This window comes from Dendrobium catenatum, unplaced genomic scaffold, assembly GCF_001605985.2.
Source record: "Dendrobium catenatum unplaced genomic scaffold, ASM160598v2 fragScaff_scaffold_114, whole genome shotgun sequence".
In the NCBI taxonomy this organism is placed as follows: Eukaryota; Viridiplantae; Streptophyta; class Magnoliopsida; order Asparagales; family Orchidaceae; genus Dendrobium; species Dendrobium catenatum.
In genome coordinates this window covers 1,474,058-1,495,938 of record NW_021318576.1, presented here as the reverse complement: position 1 = coordinate 1,495,938, position 21,881 = coordinate 1,474,058, and the positions used below count along the sequence as shown (strand labels likewise).

At 33.3% G+C, this 21,881-nt stretch overlaps 1 protein-coding gene across 3 annotated transcripts in view; it reads right to left on the bottom strand.

The window, feature by feature from the left end:
- The window catches only part of LOC110105967 (protein timeless homolog), a 68,010-nt gene that overhangs the window by 32,990 nt on the left and 13,139 nt on the right, over positions 1–21,881 (bottom strand). For all 3 annotated transcript variants that reach the window (XM_020835667.2, XM_028697634.1, XM_020835668.2), the window contains exons 5-8: positions 21,210–21,344; positions 20,935–21,124; positions 20,731–20,858; positions 10,977–11,195 (exon numbers count right to left, since the gene is read on the bottom strand). In XM_020835667.2, the coding sequence (XP_020691326.1) occupies positions 10,977–11,195; positions 20,731–20,858; positions 20,935–21,124; positions 21,210–21,344 (672 nt within the window). The remainder of the gene's footprint in view (positions 1–10,976; positions 11,196–20,730; positions 20,859–20,934; positions 21,125–21,209; positions 21,345–21,881) is intronic.

The following is a 21,881-nucleotide window of genomic DNA, read 5'->3' as shown; positions in this document are numbered from 1 at the left end:
TACAAGATCTCATTCGGAAAAATAAACAAAAATGCAAGGAGATCCGGCTTTGAGCAATTAGAGGGAATTTAATAAAAGATCTCATTTGGGAAATAAAAAAAGGCCATGCCAAGGATACCAAGTTTTGTCCTTCTACATCGACTACAAATATAATAGAAGTGTGTAACAAACATTCCCGAATGGTGTGATTTGTATTCGGTAGCATCAACATAGACCATGATGCTTAGCTTGCTAAGGTTTTCAACATCGTTTGGTCTTCAGATGGCAAAGGATAATGTGATTGCTGTGGTCCTATATGACGTGTCCATTGCTATTGCATGAGCAATACAAACATTATGGGAGCAATGAGCAATGTCCATTCTTTAGATGGCGGCGAAAAATGACAGGCAATACTACCAAAGTTATTTTAGAAGGCACATCACACAGCTATCAGTAGAGGATGGTCATAAATGGTAAACGAGCATTATTTAATTTTGGGAGGTAAGCAGAATACTTGAAAGAAACACTAGATCATAAAAGATATCATATCGGAGTTTTTTTAAAGAGTTTTTTGAAATATCTAAAAAATTATCAAAAAAATAATCCATATTAATATATTTAATGAGCATTGTAATTCTTTTTTGAAATATTCTTCGTAAGAAATCAATAATAAACATTATAGATCACACACTCCTATGATCAATTTGTGATTGAACAGTTCTTGTAAATTAATCTAGCCAACCGGCTAACTCCAGATGACCAAAATGACTGGTCATGACCCGACAAAGGCAGCTACAATAATATCTTAAATCAATGAGTTGAGTATATCAAACACAAGCAGTGACTTCGCAAGCATATTCTTTCAACAACCTTCGTCAGGGTTTTTAAATAATTTCACTTAATTCTTTTAGACCTTCTTGACTCTGCCAACTTGCTAGTAGAGGATCAATCTCAGTTGTGATCTTTTTTTCTTTTTTTTTTTGTGAGGCATTATCATACATAAAATTTGAACATTTAGTGCACTCATCGTAGCACATGCAATTGTTTCAATTCAAAAAAGAGATTCTAAATAAACTTGCTCTTAACTCTATGCAATATTCTAAGACTTTGTATTCAAATTTTTAGCACATTTGACGGAGCATGTGCAAAAATATGAGCAAAAATCTTACTTTCCTTCGAAAAGGTGTCCACTATTTTCAATGTGTTTGTATGATGCACTTGCATATTTTTCGGACCAATTATAATGTGTGTTTGCATACTTTCCAAGGCATTTTTGTGCACTTTTAAGTGCACTCATGTGATGCACTTGCATACTATTTTATGAATTTGCATAATGTGGCCACACACTTTCAATGTACTTCATTTATTATGTATTATTCATAGTTTTAAAATAGGTACCTTTTTTGAAGCAACAGCACACTCTTCGAGGCAATAGCATACTACTCCAAATTGTGGCTGCTTCTCAAGCCTGTGACATGCTTCTAAAAAAAATGACACGCTTCTTGAAGAATTGAAAAACTTCTCAAGAATATGCACTAGTTTTTATAAGTTATGATGTGATGTAGACAAGATCTTAAAAATATTCGTGTTTGATTGTTTGCACGAGAGTTTGTCGTTGAAAGGCATGCAATGCTTTCATTTTTAAATTTCCAAAAGATCACCTCTGTGCCTTCTTTCTGTTTGCATACTTGTGTTACAAATTTGGTGGCATTTGTTACAAATAGGAATCTTTTAAGTACTTTAGGATGTGATGCCATTTTATCTTTAAATGCATTTATCATTTTGCGCAATGGGTCCCATGGGGAATCATTCCTCCTTCCCATAATAGAAGGGGTACAACTTGGCTCACTTTGTCGTTCTCAAATTCATTTGAGTTTTCATTTTGTTCAAGAGTGATTGAGATAGTCTTGAGTGCAATCGAAAGATTCTATTTGCAACCATAAGCAAGTCGATTCGCTAATCACAAGTCTTCGATATATTCATTTAGTCCAATATTTTTTTTTAGTTAGAGCTAAATTTTCTTTTTAGTCCAATATGGTCATTTTTATGTTATGGTCTTTGACTTTCTATTTAAATTATATTTTTATAATGAGTTATTAGTAATTTTATTCTTTGTGGGTCCATTTAATCTAAATTTTGACAATCTCCCAAAAATTCCTTGGCACAGGGGCACCATCGTGCATCTTAGGCCTACTAAACGCGCTTAGAAAATCGAGATGGTTGGTAATGCAACACCTTGACCGACATCTTCTACCCTAACAGCCAACACGCTTAAAAGAGTTGGAGTCTTCATTACAAGCATGAACAAAAGCACAAATTTTCCCGCAACTTTGGAATAACACGCAAGTGTACTATTTCCACAAATTTCCCAAACATGCATGCGTAATTATTTTGCAAATTTATCCCCTGCATTAGAACAACACCACAAGTATTTCTTTAAAGAAATTAAGTACTCACTCGCTTGTTTTGCAAATTTCCTTGTTGTTTTATTCCTTGACTATCTTAAACAGGTTTAATCAAATCGGTCTCTTATTTTTTCAATGCATCAACCAAGCGAAAGAAGCAGTGAAACCGAAAGAGAGGAAAATAGGAGTTTAGGGTATATATATATAGTGAAAATGAAAAGTTGAAGGAGGAGAATTGTTTATTATTGATGTTTGTTAAAATATTTGTACTCGACGAGAGGAAGAAGAAGAAGAAGAAAGAGAAGTTCGTGAGTCTCCATTTCGATGAAAAGGAAAGTGTAAGTGATTTTTTTTTTCTTATTTTATGTTCAAATCTAGAAAAGAAATAAATGTATATTTTTTATTTTTTTTACAGAAACAGTTAGTGTATAATTATTCAATAGAAAGAAATTTAAGAGGTGATGTCTCGACTCGAATTGGAGAGAGAAAGTTTAATTGAGATAATTAATTTTAATTTAAAGATATTTAACTTCAATCATTTTAGAGATTAAAAGTAGATGATGTAACTGTAATTACTGCATGATAAATTAAAAAATATCCAATGTTGTTTTAATGATATCCGATGCATTTGAAGTTATCTTTAACAATATTTAATTTGTTGACATTACTTTGAAGATGTTTCAATTCATTAGAATTTAAACTAACAATATTTAATGAAAATAAATATTATTTTGAAAGGTTGAAAGAATTTAATTGTTGGTAGAGATGAAATATCGTAATCAAGCTAAGATTCTCAGAGAAAAGTTAGGGTAAAAGTCAAATATGTTAATACAATGTGATTCTAAAATAATTGTGTTAATTTATATATTTGTGGTCTTGATTTTAGGTGATATACTAAAGAGTACTATTTAAGAACTAAAAGAATTTAAAAATTAATTATCGGGTGTGTTCTAATGTGGTTACATTTTTATTATAATTTTATACAATTTTTATAAAATTTTCTATAATTATCAGGTGTGTTCTAATGTTATTTATATGCATATAGATATAACCATAAGGAGATGATATTTTTACCCTCCGGGGTAATATATCGTATTCTTATGCCGCGCCCGATTATAAAATATGCAATCCGTTTGAGGATACAAAAATTCTCCAACAAGATGATGCATCTGTAATAAATGTACTACTAAAAGATTACAGTTTAAAAAATTAAAAGTTTGAAGATCATTTTATCAATAAAAAATTATAATATTCACATCTATAGTAAATATCATATATAAGTTAAATAAAAAGTTTAATAAATAAATATGAATATTTATATGTATATTTTATTGCTATGCTATAAACTATAATTGACCGTTGAATTGTTATTGAAAACTCAAATTATTAAATTAAAATTTTCAAATTAATCTCATATTAATTAAATGATTGATCAAGAAGATTTCGGGTACAAAAGAAAAAAAGCAATTGAAGATAGGTAAGAACTATTTTACATATGCTTATATTAGAAATTATTTTAATGACACTTCAATTATTTGAATATTTAGTTTATTGAATAATTATGAATAATGAAAAAATTGTGATATCTGTTTGGTTTTATGTTCCTGCGTCATCCTACATCTTTTTTTTTTTTTTTTTTACTTTTATGTCAGATCATGACAAAAGTGGTATCAGAGACCCCAAGATAAAAATTGAATGATATGAATCATGTTGAAAGAGATAATAGGTTAACTATTAAATTTAAGAAAATTGATTTGATGTCATTTTGGAAATTAATCAGAAGTTTTATTTTATTTTAGGGCTCAAGATGGTCTCGAAGATAATGTAAAAATAGATGTATCGAGTGTTGTTGTCAATATTGATGTGTTAGCTCAAATGATAATAGCAATGACTTAATTAATTCAGGACTTAAGATCTCAACCTTCAAGAAGTAATAACAGTAATATCTCAATGGATAAATACCTTAAATTATTTCAAGATATGCGGCCGCAATTATTTAAAGAAATTGAAAGACCAATAGGGGTAGAGAATTGGTTACTACGAATTGAAAAAATATTAAATGATATATTCTGCCCAAAGAAAGAAAAGTATCACTAGCAATTTTTGCTCTTGATGAAGGGATAACATCGAGACAAGTTTAAAGGGATGCCTAGTATCCGAATTAAATGAGAAGAATTTACACAGGTTTTCAGAGATTGGTCCATGCCTCTTTCTATAAAATGGTAGATACAAGATAAGTTTATGAGGCTAGTCCAAAGAGAGATCACTATTGTTATATGAGGCAAAATTTACTACTTTATCAAGATATACTCGGTTCATACTACAAAAAATGTCAAAAAATTTTATCAGGTTTAAAGTATGAATCAAACAAACTCTTATTCCTATAAAGATTGATGATTATAGTATTTTTGAAGGATAAAGCTAAAAAAATATAACAACAAAATAATATATTAAAGAATAACATATTCACTTTTTATTGAACAGTGGATAAATAAATTAGCATACATATGAAACAAAATAGCACAAAATGAAAAGTGGCTACGAATAAATTGCATGGAATAGAATTGAAATCCAAATATAATAAGAGAAAAACAACATTAAATATAAGAATTACATAAAAATACTATATAACAAAAAGTTCAACTCTAAATTCCTTCTTTCTCATCATACTCATCCACATTTAATTTCTAAGGAAAGCTAAAATAATATGACAATAACTTAGAAGTCATATGCACTGTCAACACTGAGAGGATCTTCATTTGAGTTGTCATCATAACGAACTCTCTCCCCTAGATGATCAACTATGAAATCCAATGCCTCCCAAGCCGAAATAGTATGGCTAAGGCGGTGGTGGCTAAGGTGGAGACAGTAGGAGAGGAAGCTATTGTAACTTGAAAGCACGTAGAAGTGTGGTTTGTTCAGGGCTTTAATATAGGATTTTTGTAAGTTTTAATATGTATATATATACAAAGTGAGGCGTACGCCTCATGCCAATGAGATGAGATGTGCCTAGCCAAGCTGAGTTGCATGCATCACAAAACAAGCTCGAAGCCTTTTTCATTAAAATTGTATTGAGGCGCACCTCACATTGCACAATTTTAAACAATGAGAGTGAATGTTTATTGATAGGAAATACTTGAGTTCGCAAGTAACCCTAAGTGAAATACTCGAGTTCGCAAGCAAACCTATCACTAATTGGAGAAAACATTCGAGCATAATGCAAAAATCTGGGTGAAATCAGCCCCAAAAACGTTGGATTGCAATAAGAGAATCAAGCCAAACAAATATCAAGCAAGATAAAAAAGATCATTCAATTCGAGAGATGATCGTTCTCTCCCAATCTCTAGACAAGCAATCTAGAGTCCAAAAGAAACCAAGAACTCAGAGAGAAACAATATTCAGCATAAAACTAACCCTAGCCCCCTCTATTCTCATTAATACCAAACATTACTCATCCAAAAATCCCTCCAAAGCTCAACCGGCCCCACCCCCACCCACGCCACCCACCACCAACCATTCAAATATTGAAATCTTAAGTCAAGTGCCACGTGGGCGGCGCAACTCAAAGGAGGGCGGCATTTGTCCGCTCCTATATACCCGAGCCGGCCCTTGGGCCGGTTCAACCTGAACCGGTCTATCATTTTTCTAGAACAAATACCCTTTTTTGGTGTCATCAACCAAGACATAGCTAAACACTGCCTAAGTCACTTGACAAAAACCTTCGGTAGAAATGAAGGCCAGCATTGGATTATCACAGAGGAATTTTGGCAGACAGAATAACAAAGTCAGCTCTCCAAGTCAACCTAATACACAACCTAGAGTGTATGCATTATCACAGTAGAATGTTAATGCTTAACCTGAAGTAAGTACAGATATGTCTTCCATTTGAAGTAAAAAAAAAACTTTTATTTATTTTCTAAGAAAAGTTAAATATTATATAAATTGTTAAATAAATTAATAATAATATTTATATTATTCATTGTAAATCATAATAGGTATGATAATAATTTAAGATAGACTTATACAAATTCTATTTAATGCTGGAGCCTCACATTTATTCATCTCAGAAGATTTTAAAAAATCAGCTGGATTGAATATTTATAAAATACTTATAACATTAGAAGTTTTGATGCCGAATGGATATAGTATAGATGTTAACAATTTATGTTGAATAGACTTCAATATAAATGAGAGAAATTTTGAGACAAATCAAAACGTATTATCTTTGCATGAATTTGATGTGATCTTATAAATGGATTAACTATCTAATCATTTTGTCACTATTACAGTAAAAAGAATTGTTAAATTCAAAATTTTGGGAAAAAAATATTATAAATTTTATGGAGATAGAGGACTTATTTGGAAGTCACAAATTCCTAAATAAAGAACATCAAGGTTTTCTTATTCAAGTAAAAGATACAATTCAAGAAGTTAAGAAATTGAAAGAATATTCAAAAGTATTTTTAGATGACATGTTTGGTTTGCCACTAGGAAAAAAAATTGATTTTACTATTGAAATATTATCAGGTTCAAACCAGTAGAAAAAATTTAATTAGTGATAATCTCGACTCGAAGTGGAAGGAAGATTGAGGTAATTAATTTTAATTTAAGAATATTTATCATTTTAAACATTAAAAATAGTTGATGTAATTATAATTATTGCATGATAAATTAAAAAGAATTAATATTGTTCTAATGATATCCAATTGTTTTGAAGTTGTCCGTAACAGCGTCTAATTTGTTCAACATTACTTTGAAGAACTTTGAATTCTTCAAAATTTGGACAAACAATATTTAATGCAAATATATATTATTTTGAAATAGTGAAGAAAGTTAATTGTTGAGTAAATGCAAAATATCATAATCAAGCTAAGATTCTAAGAGAAATGTTAAAAGTTTAAATACTTGTGTACCTGATCAGTACAAAAATATGGGCACATCCGAAACGGATGATAGTAAAGATATTATGCATTATACTGATTCCTTTATGCTTTTTCTTCAAAGTAAGAAAAGTAATGTTTAAGGAAAGTAAATGATAAATGAAAGGTTTTACATTGAGGAAAAATAATGAAAAAGAAAATGCTTCTTTTATGTACTGGTACGAAATTATGCAAATTTGACAAATCTTTACATGTTTTCATACGAAAAACTGCTTTATTTTGTTTTATGTAAATTTTTATTTAAAGACATGAACTACCTGCTGAGCGTTGGCTCATTCTACATTTAAAAATCTTTTTCAGGAAATAAGTGATGGCTGCATAACGACCGTTCACGTATCGTCGTAGGGGACCTTAGGAAGAAAGGTTCCTTTTTTATGATTTCAATTTGAGTCGTGTTATGTATATGTGTAGTTTGTGAGTTTAAGTTTGAGTTTGGAGTTTATGTAATTGTGAGAGCTTATGTAATGTCGATGGGTTTAAAAGTTTTAGTAGTTGTGTGAGAAGATAAAAGATTAGAACACATTTCAGTTTGATGTTGTTTAGTGGCTCTTTCATTTAATGTTGGATGATGTTTAAATTCCTGTTATTATAAAAGATAATGAAAATGTTTGGTATTCGCTGGTTCAAAAAATTTGGAGCATTGACACAAGCCCAGTGGTTTCAGCGAGATTTCGGGTGGGATTCGCGCGTTCGACAGGTACGAAGTAAGATTCATGCGATTTTCATTCTCTTTTTTTTTAATTTTAACAGCAGAGGTCAACAATCCATTTCGTACAAAATATTATTTTCAAACCTTTATTTCTCTATGTCCTCATCAATCTGGTCATAATCTCGTTGCAACAGGTAATCAAAAAACTAGATATGCTTATTTCCTACTAAAATTTTCAATGTGGTTATTGTTTACCTGCATCTAGTTATTATAAAACTCCATTTGGTATTCTCAAACATATAGGAAACACGGAATTTCGAAAGGTGATAATCAGAGAGAAGTTGGGAGGAGGTTTGAAATTGACAATAATTAGGACTCATGCTTTTCATACAAGGAAAATGATAGAAGTATACTTAGCATCACAAATCGTCACTTAATAAGATATTAAATTCAAAGTTTAATAGGACAAAACAATAATAAACATTCAAATACCCAATAATTGATGTTCAACTCAAGGACCTTGCATGAATTCCCTTATTTTTAAGCTATGTTTCAAACAAGAGCCACAAGAACCAAGATTGTCAGTCAATTAAACACATCATATTAGTATAGTTTTCAAAGTAATGCACACATTACTTTACTTGAAAACAACAGACGCTTATGCCAGTTTAAAATAATTTGGACCTATCGCTTTCTGCAATTCACATAGTTTTTAAGTTGCATGATAGCTACTATGCAGAGCTCTTTTAATTGCACAAGGATGTCCTCATATAAGCTCAATAGTAATACAACAGTAATACAATAAACAAGAATGTCTATGATGAGGAAATCCTACCGTGGAAAGATTAGCAGAGAAAGATCTGGAGATCTACAGCCACGATCGCGCCGATATATTTTCTTTTGTCATTTTATGTATTTGATTTATTTTTACACTTTTTCATTTCTACCCTCACTTGAGAGTCTAGTCTTATGTATGCCCTAGGGGTAAGTCTGTCTTTTAGTTTTTCTTTCACTGTATGAGGCTATTTATAAGCCCCTTGTTATTCTTTTAGAGTTCATGAATGATTATTATGAAAATTTCTGCATCCATGTGTTTGGAGAGAGCTTGAGAGTTCGAGAAGAGAGCTTTGGTAAAGTCCCTTGGTGGAGGGCAACAGATCACCCACCTTCCGCAGGAAGCATCCAGGCTCGTGGTTATCTTTCTTTCTTTTTTCCTTCCCTTCCTTACCCCTCCACCGCCGGTCAATCGTCCCCAAGAGTCGTAGGCTTAGCCCCAACCCTTCCTCCTTCTCCCTTGGGCCGCCGGCATCCCCACCAAATCCCCTCTAAACCGCCAGCCATAACCCCTCTTCCTTTCTCGGCCAAAACCCCACCGCCACCACAACCCCACCGGCCACAAATCCCCTCCTCCCTCCCCCTTAGCCGTCGGCCACAATCACCTAAGCCTACTAGCCGCCGGCCGCCAACCACATAAGCCATCACCCGCCGGCCCTACTTGCCCCTACTTCCTTTCTTTCCAAATCTCCCCTAAGGAAAGAATTGAAGACTTACCTAATTTAGATCATCTTAAATTTGAAAAGATTTCAAATTTCAAATTCAAATTTATTTGAATTTGAATCCTTTCCTAAAATAAGATAATCTAATTTGGATACTTTCAAATCTCTTCAAATCTGAATTTAATTGGAGATTCCCTCTAATTCCCTTTCCTTAATTAAAGTCTTATGTTTGGGAAGGATTCCAAAATTCCCCAATCAACCCCCCCCCCTGCATGGTTGGCCCCTCCCTCTCTCCTATCTAATTAATGCACCCAATTAAGCCTCCAATCAACCCATTAATGCTCCCATAACCAGTCGTCACCTTCCTCCTTTCCAAATTAGTTTGTGACTTAATTGGCATGCTCCCTAGGCAAGGAAATTAATTCCATATTTCCCTCTATTGCTGGTCACATAATCCCCCATAATATTCTTCTAGTTTCCTTGCAACTAGAGGAGCAAAACCCTGAATTTTCCTTGTCCAAATTGCTGTCCCGAAGGAGATCAAGTGTTGTCCAAAATTTTGGAGCTTGCAAACCTGCTGTCCAGAGTTTCCCGCAGGCCAAAGCTGCTGTCCAGGCAGTTGTATTTGTTGTCCAGAGAATTTTGCACCTCCCCATTGCTGTCCATCCCTCCTCATGACCACCCTCTTGCTGTCCAAGAACTTCGATCCGACATCCCACAGTTGCTGCCCAGACTTGTGAAAAGGCTTCTGATTGTTGTCCTACTTCAAAAACAACCACACATCATCACCGTTTTCTCGTATCTCCTGATTTTGGATAAACTCTCTCCCTTGCACCTTTTAAATCCTCTCTCAATCGTGGCATTGTTTAGCTATGAAGAACTATCCGCATGACCCAATTTAAGAATGTGAGTGAGCGGATTTTTATAGTGACTAATCTAATTGTTAAATTAGGGATTCTTTTTGAAAACCCTACATTTGCGTGGTATAATTTGATATAATTGTTTTATGATTCAAATCTTTTCTTGTGTAATTAATTACTTAAGCTTAATCACCAATTTAATGGTTTAAAACGTAGCTAAGGAAAGCAAGAAGTTACTTAACTGCAAAGCTATATTCTTATTCGTGTAAGTTCAATCGCTTGCATTTGTCTTTACATGTAGTTCTACATCTTGCATTCGTCTTTACATGTAGTTCTACATCAGTCTATCATGCTTCCACGTTGATTTTTGTTCAAACATTTCAAATGCCATTTATATAAACCAATACAATGGCTACTCTGTCATTTAACATCTTAAAAGTTTTGAATTCATATTAAGTAATATATGATTCCTTAATCATAAAATTGAGTGGAAATAGATACTTCTAAAGAAGGAAAATAGTTGAGAATATTCAAGATAAATCATTATCTGCGGATTAAGAAGACTAGCAATCACATTTTAGAGACTAACAAGTTTTGACTTGTAGCAGTGGAGAGAATTCATTTAGTTTAAAGCGCAGCACACTTACCATGCTCTTCATAAGAGATCCAGCAGCAGAAAGAAACTTGTAATCATTAGTTATCTTCACTCCATCAGAAGCTTCACGCCATTTAGAAATGACTAAAGAGTACATTGCTTCATTCATAGTTGCTGCAATTGGTCCACATAAATCCTGGTGCAACGAAAGGTAGTCCACAGATTGATTGTTGATAGACGATTCCTGTTCCATATTCTCCATAGTTTGTCTCTACATAAATCAGTTTGTTAGAAACTGAAAGTTTGATTTCAAGCATGAAAACTAAAAGTCGGCAATTTTCTGGTTCTTAACTTTCAAGACATAAATGAAGCCAGCCTTGAAATACAATTAGTTGAACATAGTACATGGTCCAGTTTCTGATTAGAGGAGCACTTTGCACCTCAAAAGCTCTAGAAATCTTTTTTTTTTTTTTTTTTTTATAAACAAGTTTTCATCGTCTCTTCTTAGATTTTGTAATTAAGATATACTTAAAGTAAATTGTCATTGTATTCCCTTTCAACAAAATTTCTAACTCCACTTGGGTATTGTTTATGCCTCTGGTATTGCCATGCTTTGGTTATTTGCCTATTCTTTAGGTGAGGAAACCACTCCTTCAAACTCCTCTCAAACCCTAAACCTAGATACCTTCTTACCCTTCTCTACAACTCACAACAAAACCTAAAACACATTATCGCTCTCAGCCTAACGGCCCTAACCATAAAACCAAAAAAATATATATATCATAGATCTGAATTTTTATTTCTTCACAAACATAGTCCTCCACTAGCTCCTCCCATAACAACCGTTCTGTTCTTACAAGCTTAAACTTTAATTCCCCTTACAATAGCTCTTCGTCAAGCCCATCCACACAGCAAACCTAAGTCGTTCTCCCCATTAAACTCCACAAATAAATCCTACAATGCATCAACTCCCAGCCACCTGCAAAACCCCAATAACCTACATCCAATAGCCTACAACATATTCAAAATCCTTAACACCGTCCTTCTAATACTCATGTACAAGAAAGATTCTTCACTTAGAAATTTTATCCACTACCTCCACCGCTCTTACTAGCTCTCAAACTTGAGATCATACACAGGAGAGAGACCCCATCCTCATATAAGTTCCACAAACCTCAACCACAAACATTAAGAATATTTTCCTAACTACAACGATTTTCATCAACCATAATAAAAAAAGGACTAGAGTTATCCATAAGACTCTAGAAATTTTGAAAATGTTCAAAAAAATACTTTCGAGTTCTAGTGATTAAGCCAGTTCAAGTAAAATGCAAAACACGAGATAGCTCCACATAACTGCTAAAAGAGAGTGATGTGTCACAGCCATAACATCCATGAATTGAATGCTTGTGGACATGCCATAAAGCTGTAAATGCATGGCATTCATGACATTCTCCCTCCACCTATTATGACAACGCACATCCACCTCAGTGTGTAATGCCTCAATCTTCTACTGAAACTATCTGTAAAACCCGAAAATGACGTTCGTAGGTCGTCGCACGCTTTTCGATGCGTCGCGACGAAACATGAGTGAAATTTTCGAAGTTAACGGAAATAATTTTAGAAAATCCACGCAAAATTCTGCTCGTTTTGATATATATGACTTATATTTAATTATATGTATTTAGGGAATTATAAAATTCAAAAGATTAGAAATACCCATTTTACCCTTACTCTTTTCTTAAGCCGGAATTACTTGAGTGCATAATAGACATTTGACAAATCATTTCTCCCTAAATGAATAAGCCGAACCCTCCCCCTCTCATATTCACGCAAGTTTTGGCCAAACCGAGCGGAATAGGGGCGGACGGCATAGGGACGGCGGGCTCAGCGAGGGTGACTCCGGCGACGATCTTCCGGCAAGAAATTTAGTCCAAATTGAAGAGCACGACGAGAGGATTGCAAAGGTATGATTTTTTCTAAACGAATCCCTCTCAATCTCAAGATTTTTGGAGACGAATTTTTTAGGGTTTTTCTAAAATCTATTTTTCTTTCAAAATTTCTTTAAGAAATTAATAGGGAATGTTTAGGAGAGCATTTTAAATAAAAAATCAATAAAATTGGAGGCATTTTTGGAGAAAAAGAAATTAGAGCTTTTTGTTAAAACCTAATTCCTATTAAGTGCCTTTAGAAAAGTTATTCCTAAGAACATTAGGAATGTTTTTAAAACATAAAAGTGAGTTTTTAATGAAAATATTATTTTCCATAATTTCTTTAATTAATTAATCTGAAAATAAATTAGATAATTATAAATATGTGTTTAGGAATATTTTTAGAGCAATAAATTGAAGATTTGTGATTTTTTCGAAAATTAAGATTTTATTAAATCCGAAAAATGCTAATTAAATTTAATAAAATTTAGTATTATGTAAAATGACTTGGATTTTTATGTGCAATGTTAGGTATTGATTGTTTAGAGGAACGACAAGTGTCGGAACGACGTCGTACGTCGTAGAAGTATATTTTAAAGTCGTAAGGTAGGTGTTCATACCTCATTTAAATTTATAAGTGCTTAATTCTTTTTATGCATTTATTTTACTGTTAATGCATGTTTTATAATCAATGATTTAAAGAATACCCTGCAATTTCATATTTCAATATTATCCATTAATTAGAAAGCATATGAAGAATACTTGAGCATGAAAATATATAAAGCTTATGAAGAGCAATTGAACATAATTGAAAATATTTAAATTAAATAACAATTTCATGTGCATGTTGATCCGGAAGTGCCAAACAAATGGTAATGGGACTTGCAAAAGCCAAATGGTAATGGGGTTCTTCGGAGCCAAATGGTAAAGGAAATGGTCAAAATTTGACTGCGTACCTGGTTAGTACGAACATTGGTACTTCCGAGACGGGTGTATACATTTAACATAAGCATTTTTGCATTTGAATTGCATATGAAAATGGTGAAAGGAAAGAATGAAAGAATGTAATGTTAAAGAAAGAAAAATGAAAGTAAGATTGAAAATTCAAATGTTATGACTTGCAAAATGACATGAAGTGATTTCATTTATAAAAGTTTTTGTTTTATGCTTCTTATGAAATTAACTGAGTTATGAATTACCTGATGAGCGAGTAAGCTCATCCTACGTTTGAAATATTTTTTTCAGGAGAGAAGTGATGGCTGCACGACGCCTTACACTTATCGTCGTAGGAAACCTCAGGAAAAAAGGTTCTTTTTATGTTTTCTGTTGAGTTTGAGTCTGAGTTTGAGTTATGTAGTATGTACCTGTGTATGAACAGTATTGAGTTTATGTAATTGTGGATTTTAAAGTTTTTTAGTAGTTGTGTGAGAAGAAATAATTTGGGACAATTATGATATTGATGTTTTCTTAGTGGCTCTTTCTTATATTATGTGTTGAGGATATTCATATTTTGTTAGAAAAGTTTATATGAAATGGTAATGATTATATTATGATGTTTTATATACGACTGTCTGCTCCCGCCCCATTAATTCGGGCTAGCAGGGTCAAGTCGTGACACTACCAAAGTACTTCTAGGCATCTAACTCGTCCCTCTCAAGCAATACATGTTGTTGGATCAATTAATCAAGCTTCAAAGTACAATATCATCTCAACACAACTCAACTATCCAATATGCATGTGATGTTATAATAATACCAACTTTTCACCCCAAATGGAGCATATTGAAACTTTACATAATTCTAGTTGTTCTAATCCTCGTGGAAGTGATTGTACATATACATACATGGAACATTAAACAAAGTTTGAGTTTCAATAGGAACTTCATTTTACATGAGATTTTTCTACACGTTTAAGGACTTGAAAGCTTCTTTCATAATAATTAGCCAACACTTCTTGTACATCCTTATGGTAAAAAGCACATAGATTTTGAACATGAGATCCTCAACTTGGTACTTGATATGTCACCACTTTTGATCATCCAACTTTTTCATTCACTTAATAACATAACCATGCCAAGTCAATTCACTTGTTCCACTCCTTGGTGAATTTGTATGCCACCAAGCTACTCCTCTAATAGCATTCATCAGCAGTTGAAGTCCCCTCAACTACAAAAGAGCTCTTCATAGACCCACTGCGTTGCAAAGTGTCCAAAGAATACAACATATCTACCAATTTAACCTACTTTTTCACATCATGTTCACTGTTCACTATGTTTGAGGTGTAAATCTAAAAGCACTATCACCCTCTTTATTTGACCATTGATTTGGAAATGTGTAATCTTATTCAGAAATTGAGTTCTTACCCAATAGTATTGAAAAGATGCATCAAGAACTGATGTGCATCAAGGATCATGATTACTCAGAACTATTTATGGTGCTCCCAAATACTTGGCAACATGTTTCAAAAATAATCTAATTGCCTATCCATTGTAATCGGAATGAATTTCTCATAGTTCATGTCAACCACAATCATAATAAATAGGTATATATCAAACTTTAACAGATTCATGTAGTCCATAATGAGGCTTTCCTATGAATGTTGTGAGCGTCCAATACATCTTCAAAATATTATTGCTTTAAATTGGTATATTGTTAAACAAGACAAGTATTGCAATTCCCAAAAATACCATAAGCACCCTAATGCAATAGATTCCAGAAGACTTACCCACTTGGAATCAAGGCACACATAAAATCTCCCTTTGCAACTTCTCATATTATGGCACAATCCATTGGTGTAGACTAAGCCATCCTCAAACTAAAATCTCAGGTCAAGCATACTCGAAAAGAGCGTTTATTGTGGTGCCACATTGTAATGCCTCTTTGATTTAATCAACAAGTAGGCATCAATTTAACTAATGATACACAACTTTAATTTTCAACTCAAGTGCAACACCAATCACGACTTTTTGAGTTCTTATTCAAGCTTGTAGTTCAACTATACAAGGAATTCTTATCAATGAACCAACTTCAAGTGAGCTTCTTTTGGTTATGGAAGTAGCTTGCGGCTATATTATCTTTCTTTATGGAAACTTTAAAATAAGTAAATAATGCTACCATGCATGCAAACAATGCACCATTGCAATAATTTCCTCACTTGCAAGTGTACTTGGTGATTTATCTTTGAGCACTTAAATGGCACTGAAGTCCCTCGCCATGAACACAATAACAATAGCATAGTATGAGGCATTTATTTTGTAACAACCCATAGTACCCCTTAACAGTACAAGGAGTATTACTAACATAGATCTTTCATTAGTTGATCATACGATACTTTTGAACATTTGATAATCTTTATAAAACAACCAACGGTTTAGTTCTCATACATCTCATCAAACGGGAGCAACAAATAACTTTAAATTTCAACATAAGATACTTACAGAGCCACTACAGAAATCCAAAGTAATACATCACTGGGAAGTTTACATACCTTAAGTTTATACTTCAAATAAAGATAAACACTAACATAACATAACATATGTAATACTTGTCAATTTAATCTGCAATGATTTTCTCCTTTCCCTTTCTTATAACAACAGCCAGTAAGAAAATATTTGTGAGCTATGAGGCTCAATAAGCTATGCAATTCAATAGCAATAAAAATGCAATAACTTAATGAATGACAATATTGAGCTAATTATTGGATCAGTTTATCATTAACTGGAAAATATCATAAAATCATATTGGACATCATCATTTCTGTCATTTGAGGTAGATACTGAATATTTATTCTTTTAAAAGATTTGGTTATAGTTTCATACAATATTTAATGGAGTTCAAGTAGACCTGATATTATCACCATTGAAATTCATAGAGATCCCTTTTGCCTCTTTAGGAGTCCCTTTTTCCCCACCTACTATACATGTATCAATTTCCTTGGGATCCCTTTTGCTCCATCAACAATACAAGTTTCATATTGGGTCCCTTTTGCCCACCTGACAATGTAGATATCATAATATAGAGTAGTCAATCTTAATAATTAAATATTCAATAACCCTCATATATTCATAAATCATAATCGATTCCAATGGTTATAGACTTTCCACCATATTTATAATCATTCATTAGATGTAGGAAGAATGTAATATGTATTACTTCCAAAATCTATCAACTAAGAAAAGACTGCTTTAAGCATACATCTTTGTTTATCAAATTCTCATAATTCCATGAATCAGTGATTGTGAATACCTCAACGTATTTTCATGATTACTCATAAAATTAACATAATGCATTTCAGTATTTCAGTCATTAACTCATTCACACAACATTAGAAAACTACCAAATCATTGCAATTATAACTCTTTTACATATCTTACCTTCTTGATGAGGGGCCTCTTCCAAACCTACTCCACGTAATCTTCGTCTTTGATACACTATCCCAAAACTTTCTTTCTGCATAAATCTATGAATAATCCTACCATACGAATAGGATATCATCTTTAGAAATGTTACTAAATTTAAGTAACATAAAAGATAAAGATAAATAATATACTTCTTACCTTCTTCCAATATTATTAGCTTCTACTATTTATCTACATTCTTTTTTTATTCTTACTCAAAATCTTTCCAAAGTTTATTGTTCACTGTTTTTAAATCATTTTACACACATATCGAACTATAATTCATCATATAAATTTAAACCAAACATAGAATTCGGTGTACCAGATTTCTCATAACTTCATTTCCACTTACCTGAACCGTTGATTTTTTCTTCAGAATTTCCTTCAACACTAAACTGCACAATTGCTCAAGAATCCAAAATTTTTCACAGAAAATTCATTGTGACACCTCCTGCAACAGTAAATTCTGCGACATTTGCAACAGGGGACTGTGCGGAACCAAGCTACAGGACCTTCTATCTCCGTCTGTATACCTCCGTCCGAATAGATGAACAGGAATTTCAGGATTTCCGGTAAAAACAACCTCACGGAACTTCTTCGCACTGAACCGAACCCCTTCCCTATCTATTTCTATGGAATATCAACGGTTATGCAGATAAGACCAATGGGAAGTGAGTCCCATCTTCTAAGCACTCACCAAAAGCCTCTTCTGAATACATCCTTTCAAAATTATCAATGCTTTAAATTAAATTATTCTAATAATTATTTTAACTAACTTACTCATAACATAAATCTATTTATCTAAACACTAAAATAAATTAGTTTATATATAGATAAATACCTGAAAATTTTTGGTTCTCACATATTTATACCTCATACTGCATGGAGAAGTCAAAGAACGTCAAGATGGCTTCCTCCATCCTTGCCTGGAACATCACCTAACATCAAGCATAATTTATCACTTTGGTTTATGACTCCCAGTTCAAGATAACTTGGACTTTTGCACGATTCATCCTTCCTCAACCGCCAGCAACAATAAGTATAAAGGGATGTCCAACTATGCAAGCACATACTTCTCCTACTTTAGTACATGTTCTGATGTTCTTCCAGAGCGCTTGAAACACCTTCTTGGGATGCTCAATATTCTCCTCAACCATCCAATTGTACATCATAATTTCATCTAGATAAATCATGCAAAACCAATCAAGAGGCTAATTGAGTATCTTTTTCATGAGTGCAAAATATTGTTGGTGCATTGGTCAACCCAAACATGATAACAAACAATTCATATGACTTGTGATATGTCACACTTGTAATCTTTGATTCATCCCATTTTGCTATCCAAATATAATAATATCATGAATATAAGTCCATCTTGGTGAACCATCAGACAGCACTGATCAAGATAAGGAACTCAATCATCACCATCAACTTATTGAATAATTGATAATTAATGTGCGAACATAAGGACGCAACATGCTTCTTTTAGAAAATACAACACCACCAAATAATACCACAATCAACAAATGGTGCAATTCATGTCTTGATCATACAAAGGAAATCCTTCCTTAAAGCAAGTCAAGTCATCAAGAGAAATTACCTTATTGAATTATTTGCTCTACCTCTAGCTAATACACGCCTCTACATCCACGCTACATCAATCATAACGGCCAACTTAAAGTTAACCTTCTTAAGCCACTTAACTCACTGCCTTACAAAAAATCCCAACTTCTTTGCAACCTCCTCAGAGATGAAGAGGTCAAATGCACGGTTGCAACTAATGTGATCATTTTTATGCTAGCAATCTCGATGTCAATACACATTAGTCCCTTAGGCTTATTTCCTTCTTATTCTTTATTGATATAAGGATTTACAATGAACCAAGTCACTTATCCTCCCAATTTTCATCAAATTTAATAAAAACATAAAAGTTTTGCCCAAGTAGGCATTCAAGAGCTTTGTATGGATTGTCGCAAGAGCACTATAAGGATTGGTGATCTAACTTATCATTCTCACCTTTTGAGCTCAACTTCCAAATACTACTTGGGGTTGATCTTCGCCATTGTTTCTCTCGTTCTTGGTTTAGAATATGGCATGTCCTTTGAAATGCATTCGATAAAATTCTCCACCATAAAAATAACATTTGATGGATTCTACATGCACTTATGTTGCGGCTCAAAGATAAACTACAATTTCAACCTATCTATGAACTAAAAAATGTTCTTTTTAGCTCATGAATAGAATATACAGCAATAACTCCAAGACTGCCTTCACAAATTCCTGTACTTCACCCTTATGCTCCAAATAATAAGTTTAATCTGAGCTTCATCCTTCATCCATTCAAAGTAAAACTAATGGCCAAATCTTTATACTAACTCCCACAAGGTAATGGTATTCCTGCTTCCATCATACTTACGCATAACATCAAATAAGGTAACATCAGTAAGCTGCATGGATGTGGGGCTTAACCATAAAAGATCATCCATCATATTCATTACATAGAATTCTTCACTGATACACAAACTGTCCACCACTTTAGACAATCGCATGCCTTTGAACTCTTTTGAATTTCCAACACTTATGTTTCCTTTCCTGGAGACCTCTACATTGAGCTCCTCTATCTCCTGACATGTACGGTCTCCACTATAACTTGATAATATTCACATACATTGCATCTCCTCATAAAGCTTTTCCTACCTTAATTTTAGCCCTCTTGTCCTTCAAATATGTCCTCAGCTGTTCTTGGACGACTCCATGGAATTTTCAACCTTCACCATATAAGATTACAATGATTTAAGCAGATCTTTCTAACTCCCGTGAGAAATCTCATCATTGTGTTTGTGTTGATGGTCATTTTGAACTTGCTCTCTAGTTGATGAACCCTTCATTGTCATGGCCCTTCTTTGATCTAATAACAATTTGTCAAAGCTTGCAAATATAATGTCTACTTAACCCGTGCCATTTTAAGATTCTATGGCCCCAAATCAAACATCACTTGCACTAGCTCACAGGAACTCAAGAAGGAGAAAATCACTCCAAGAAATTTTATTATATCTCAAGCTTATGATGATACAAACAATAGGCATCTCCGTCTAGAAGTTCGTAAAGCTTCAGCACCAAACAGTAAGAACAATATTTCTACTATAAATAAATAGAGTATAGAGTAATTTATAAGACTAGAAGTTTCGAGAAAGTTCGAGAGCAATCTTTGAGAACCCAAAGAATAATAAGTCAGCCCCACTACATGCGGACTCATCAAGAGACAAACCCATGTGACTGCTAAGAGGGATAATAATTTGTCATGGCTAAAACCTTCATGCCACTCGATAGCCCATGTGTTTCAACTGTGGAAATCGCATAAACATTAGCATACATCTACAAAGATTGTTGGTACTTTAAAAACTTAATCTAAATCATAAATTGAAAATATGTTAAATGCATAAACACAATGCCATAGAATAACTCAGAGTTCGACAAACCTTTTTTAAAATTTTTTTTTGATGGAAAGCTGTAATGAAATGGGTGACTTCAAAAAACGTTATAATGTCACTCTTTTGCATGTCCTGTTGTTCTTTAATAACATCATCCCGAATTGTCTTCATTAGATCTGATGAGCAAATCAACAATATGAGATATCAGAGTTAGCTAGGAAAGAAAACGCTCCATGTACCAGTAAAACACACCATTATAGCCACCGGCTAAGAACTGATTTATGAAATTGTGTAGTAGTTCTAGAATATTTTCCTCTTGTACAGACAAGACTCCATTGTCAGAAGCAACTCTTTTTAGCGGACCTCGCTGAACCTTGCGAACTTTTGCTAAGCCATTTGTTGAAGCAGAAGCAGGATCTTTGAATAGCATTTTTGAGCCATCCTATAGTTGTAAAAGTTAAATCAACATAAATTAGAGCTACGGCACATGATGGTCTTCTGAGAAGCCACTTTAGGAAACTTCATACCATAGCTCGCCGAGTAAATGTTCCACTGAACAGTGGATGGCATTCAAGGTTCCTTTGTTTGATTGATCTCCTCTTTTCATCTTCTGCCTCTATCATTGATCTGAGAGAATCTGAAGATGCACTACCTACATTAACCTATATTAAGATAATACAATAGTGAGTTAACAAGCTAAGTGGACATGTTTGAAAAATAAAAATTTGACATAAAACTTAGCCTAAGAGAACCCAAAGCCCAAAGAAGGAAACAAGAGCTTTACTCTTAGAGATAAGATGTGATAGAATGTGAGACAAGTATATATATGAAAAAGTTGCAGAAGATCCAGTGACAAATAAGATTAGATAGACGTCTTAGATGGTTTGGTCACATAAAATGTTGGCCTTCTGATGATCTGATTAGGAGAGTAGATGTATTAGATTTGGCCTATGTTAGGAAAGGTAAAGGTACACCTAAAAAAAGTTATTAAAAAATGTTAGAAATGACTATTTTTTTATTAACTTGAATGAGAATATGACTCTTAACAGGGCACGATAGAGGAAAAGGATTCATGAAGCCAACCCCATTTAAGAGGGTTAAAGGTTTGTTGTTGTCTGATACATCAGGGGACACACCTTGTGGGGCCCAGGGGAGTTAATATTCACTATGCAAGGAAGAATCAAGGGAGAGTTGTTTAG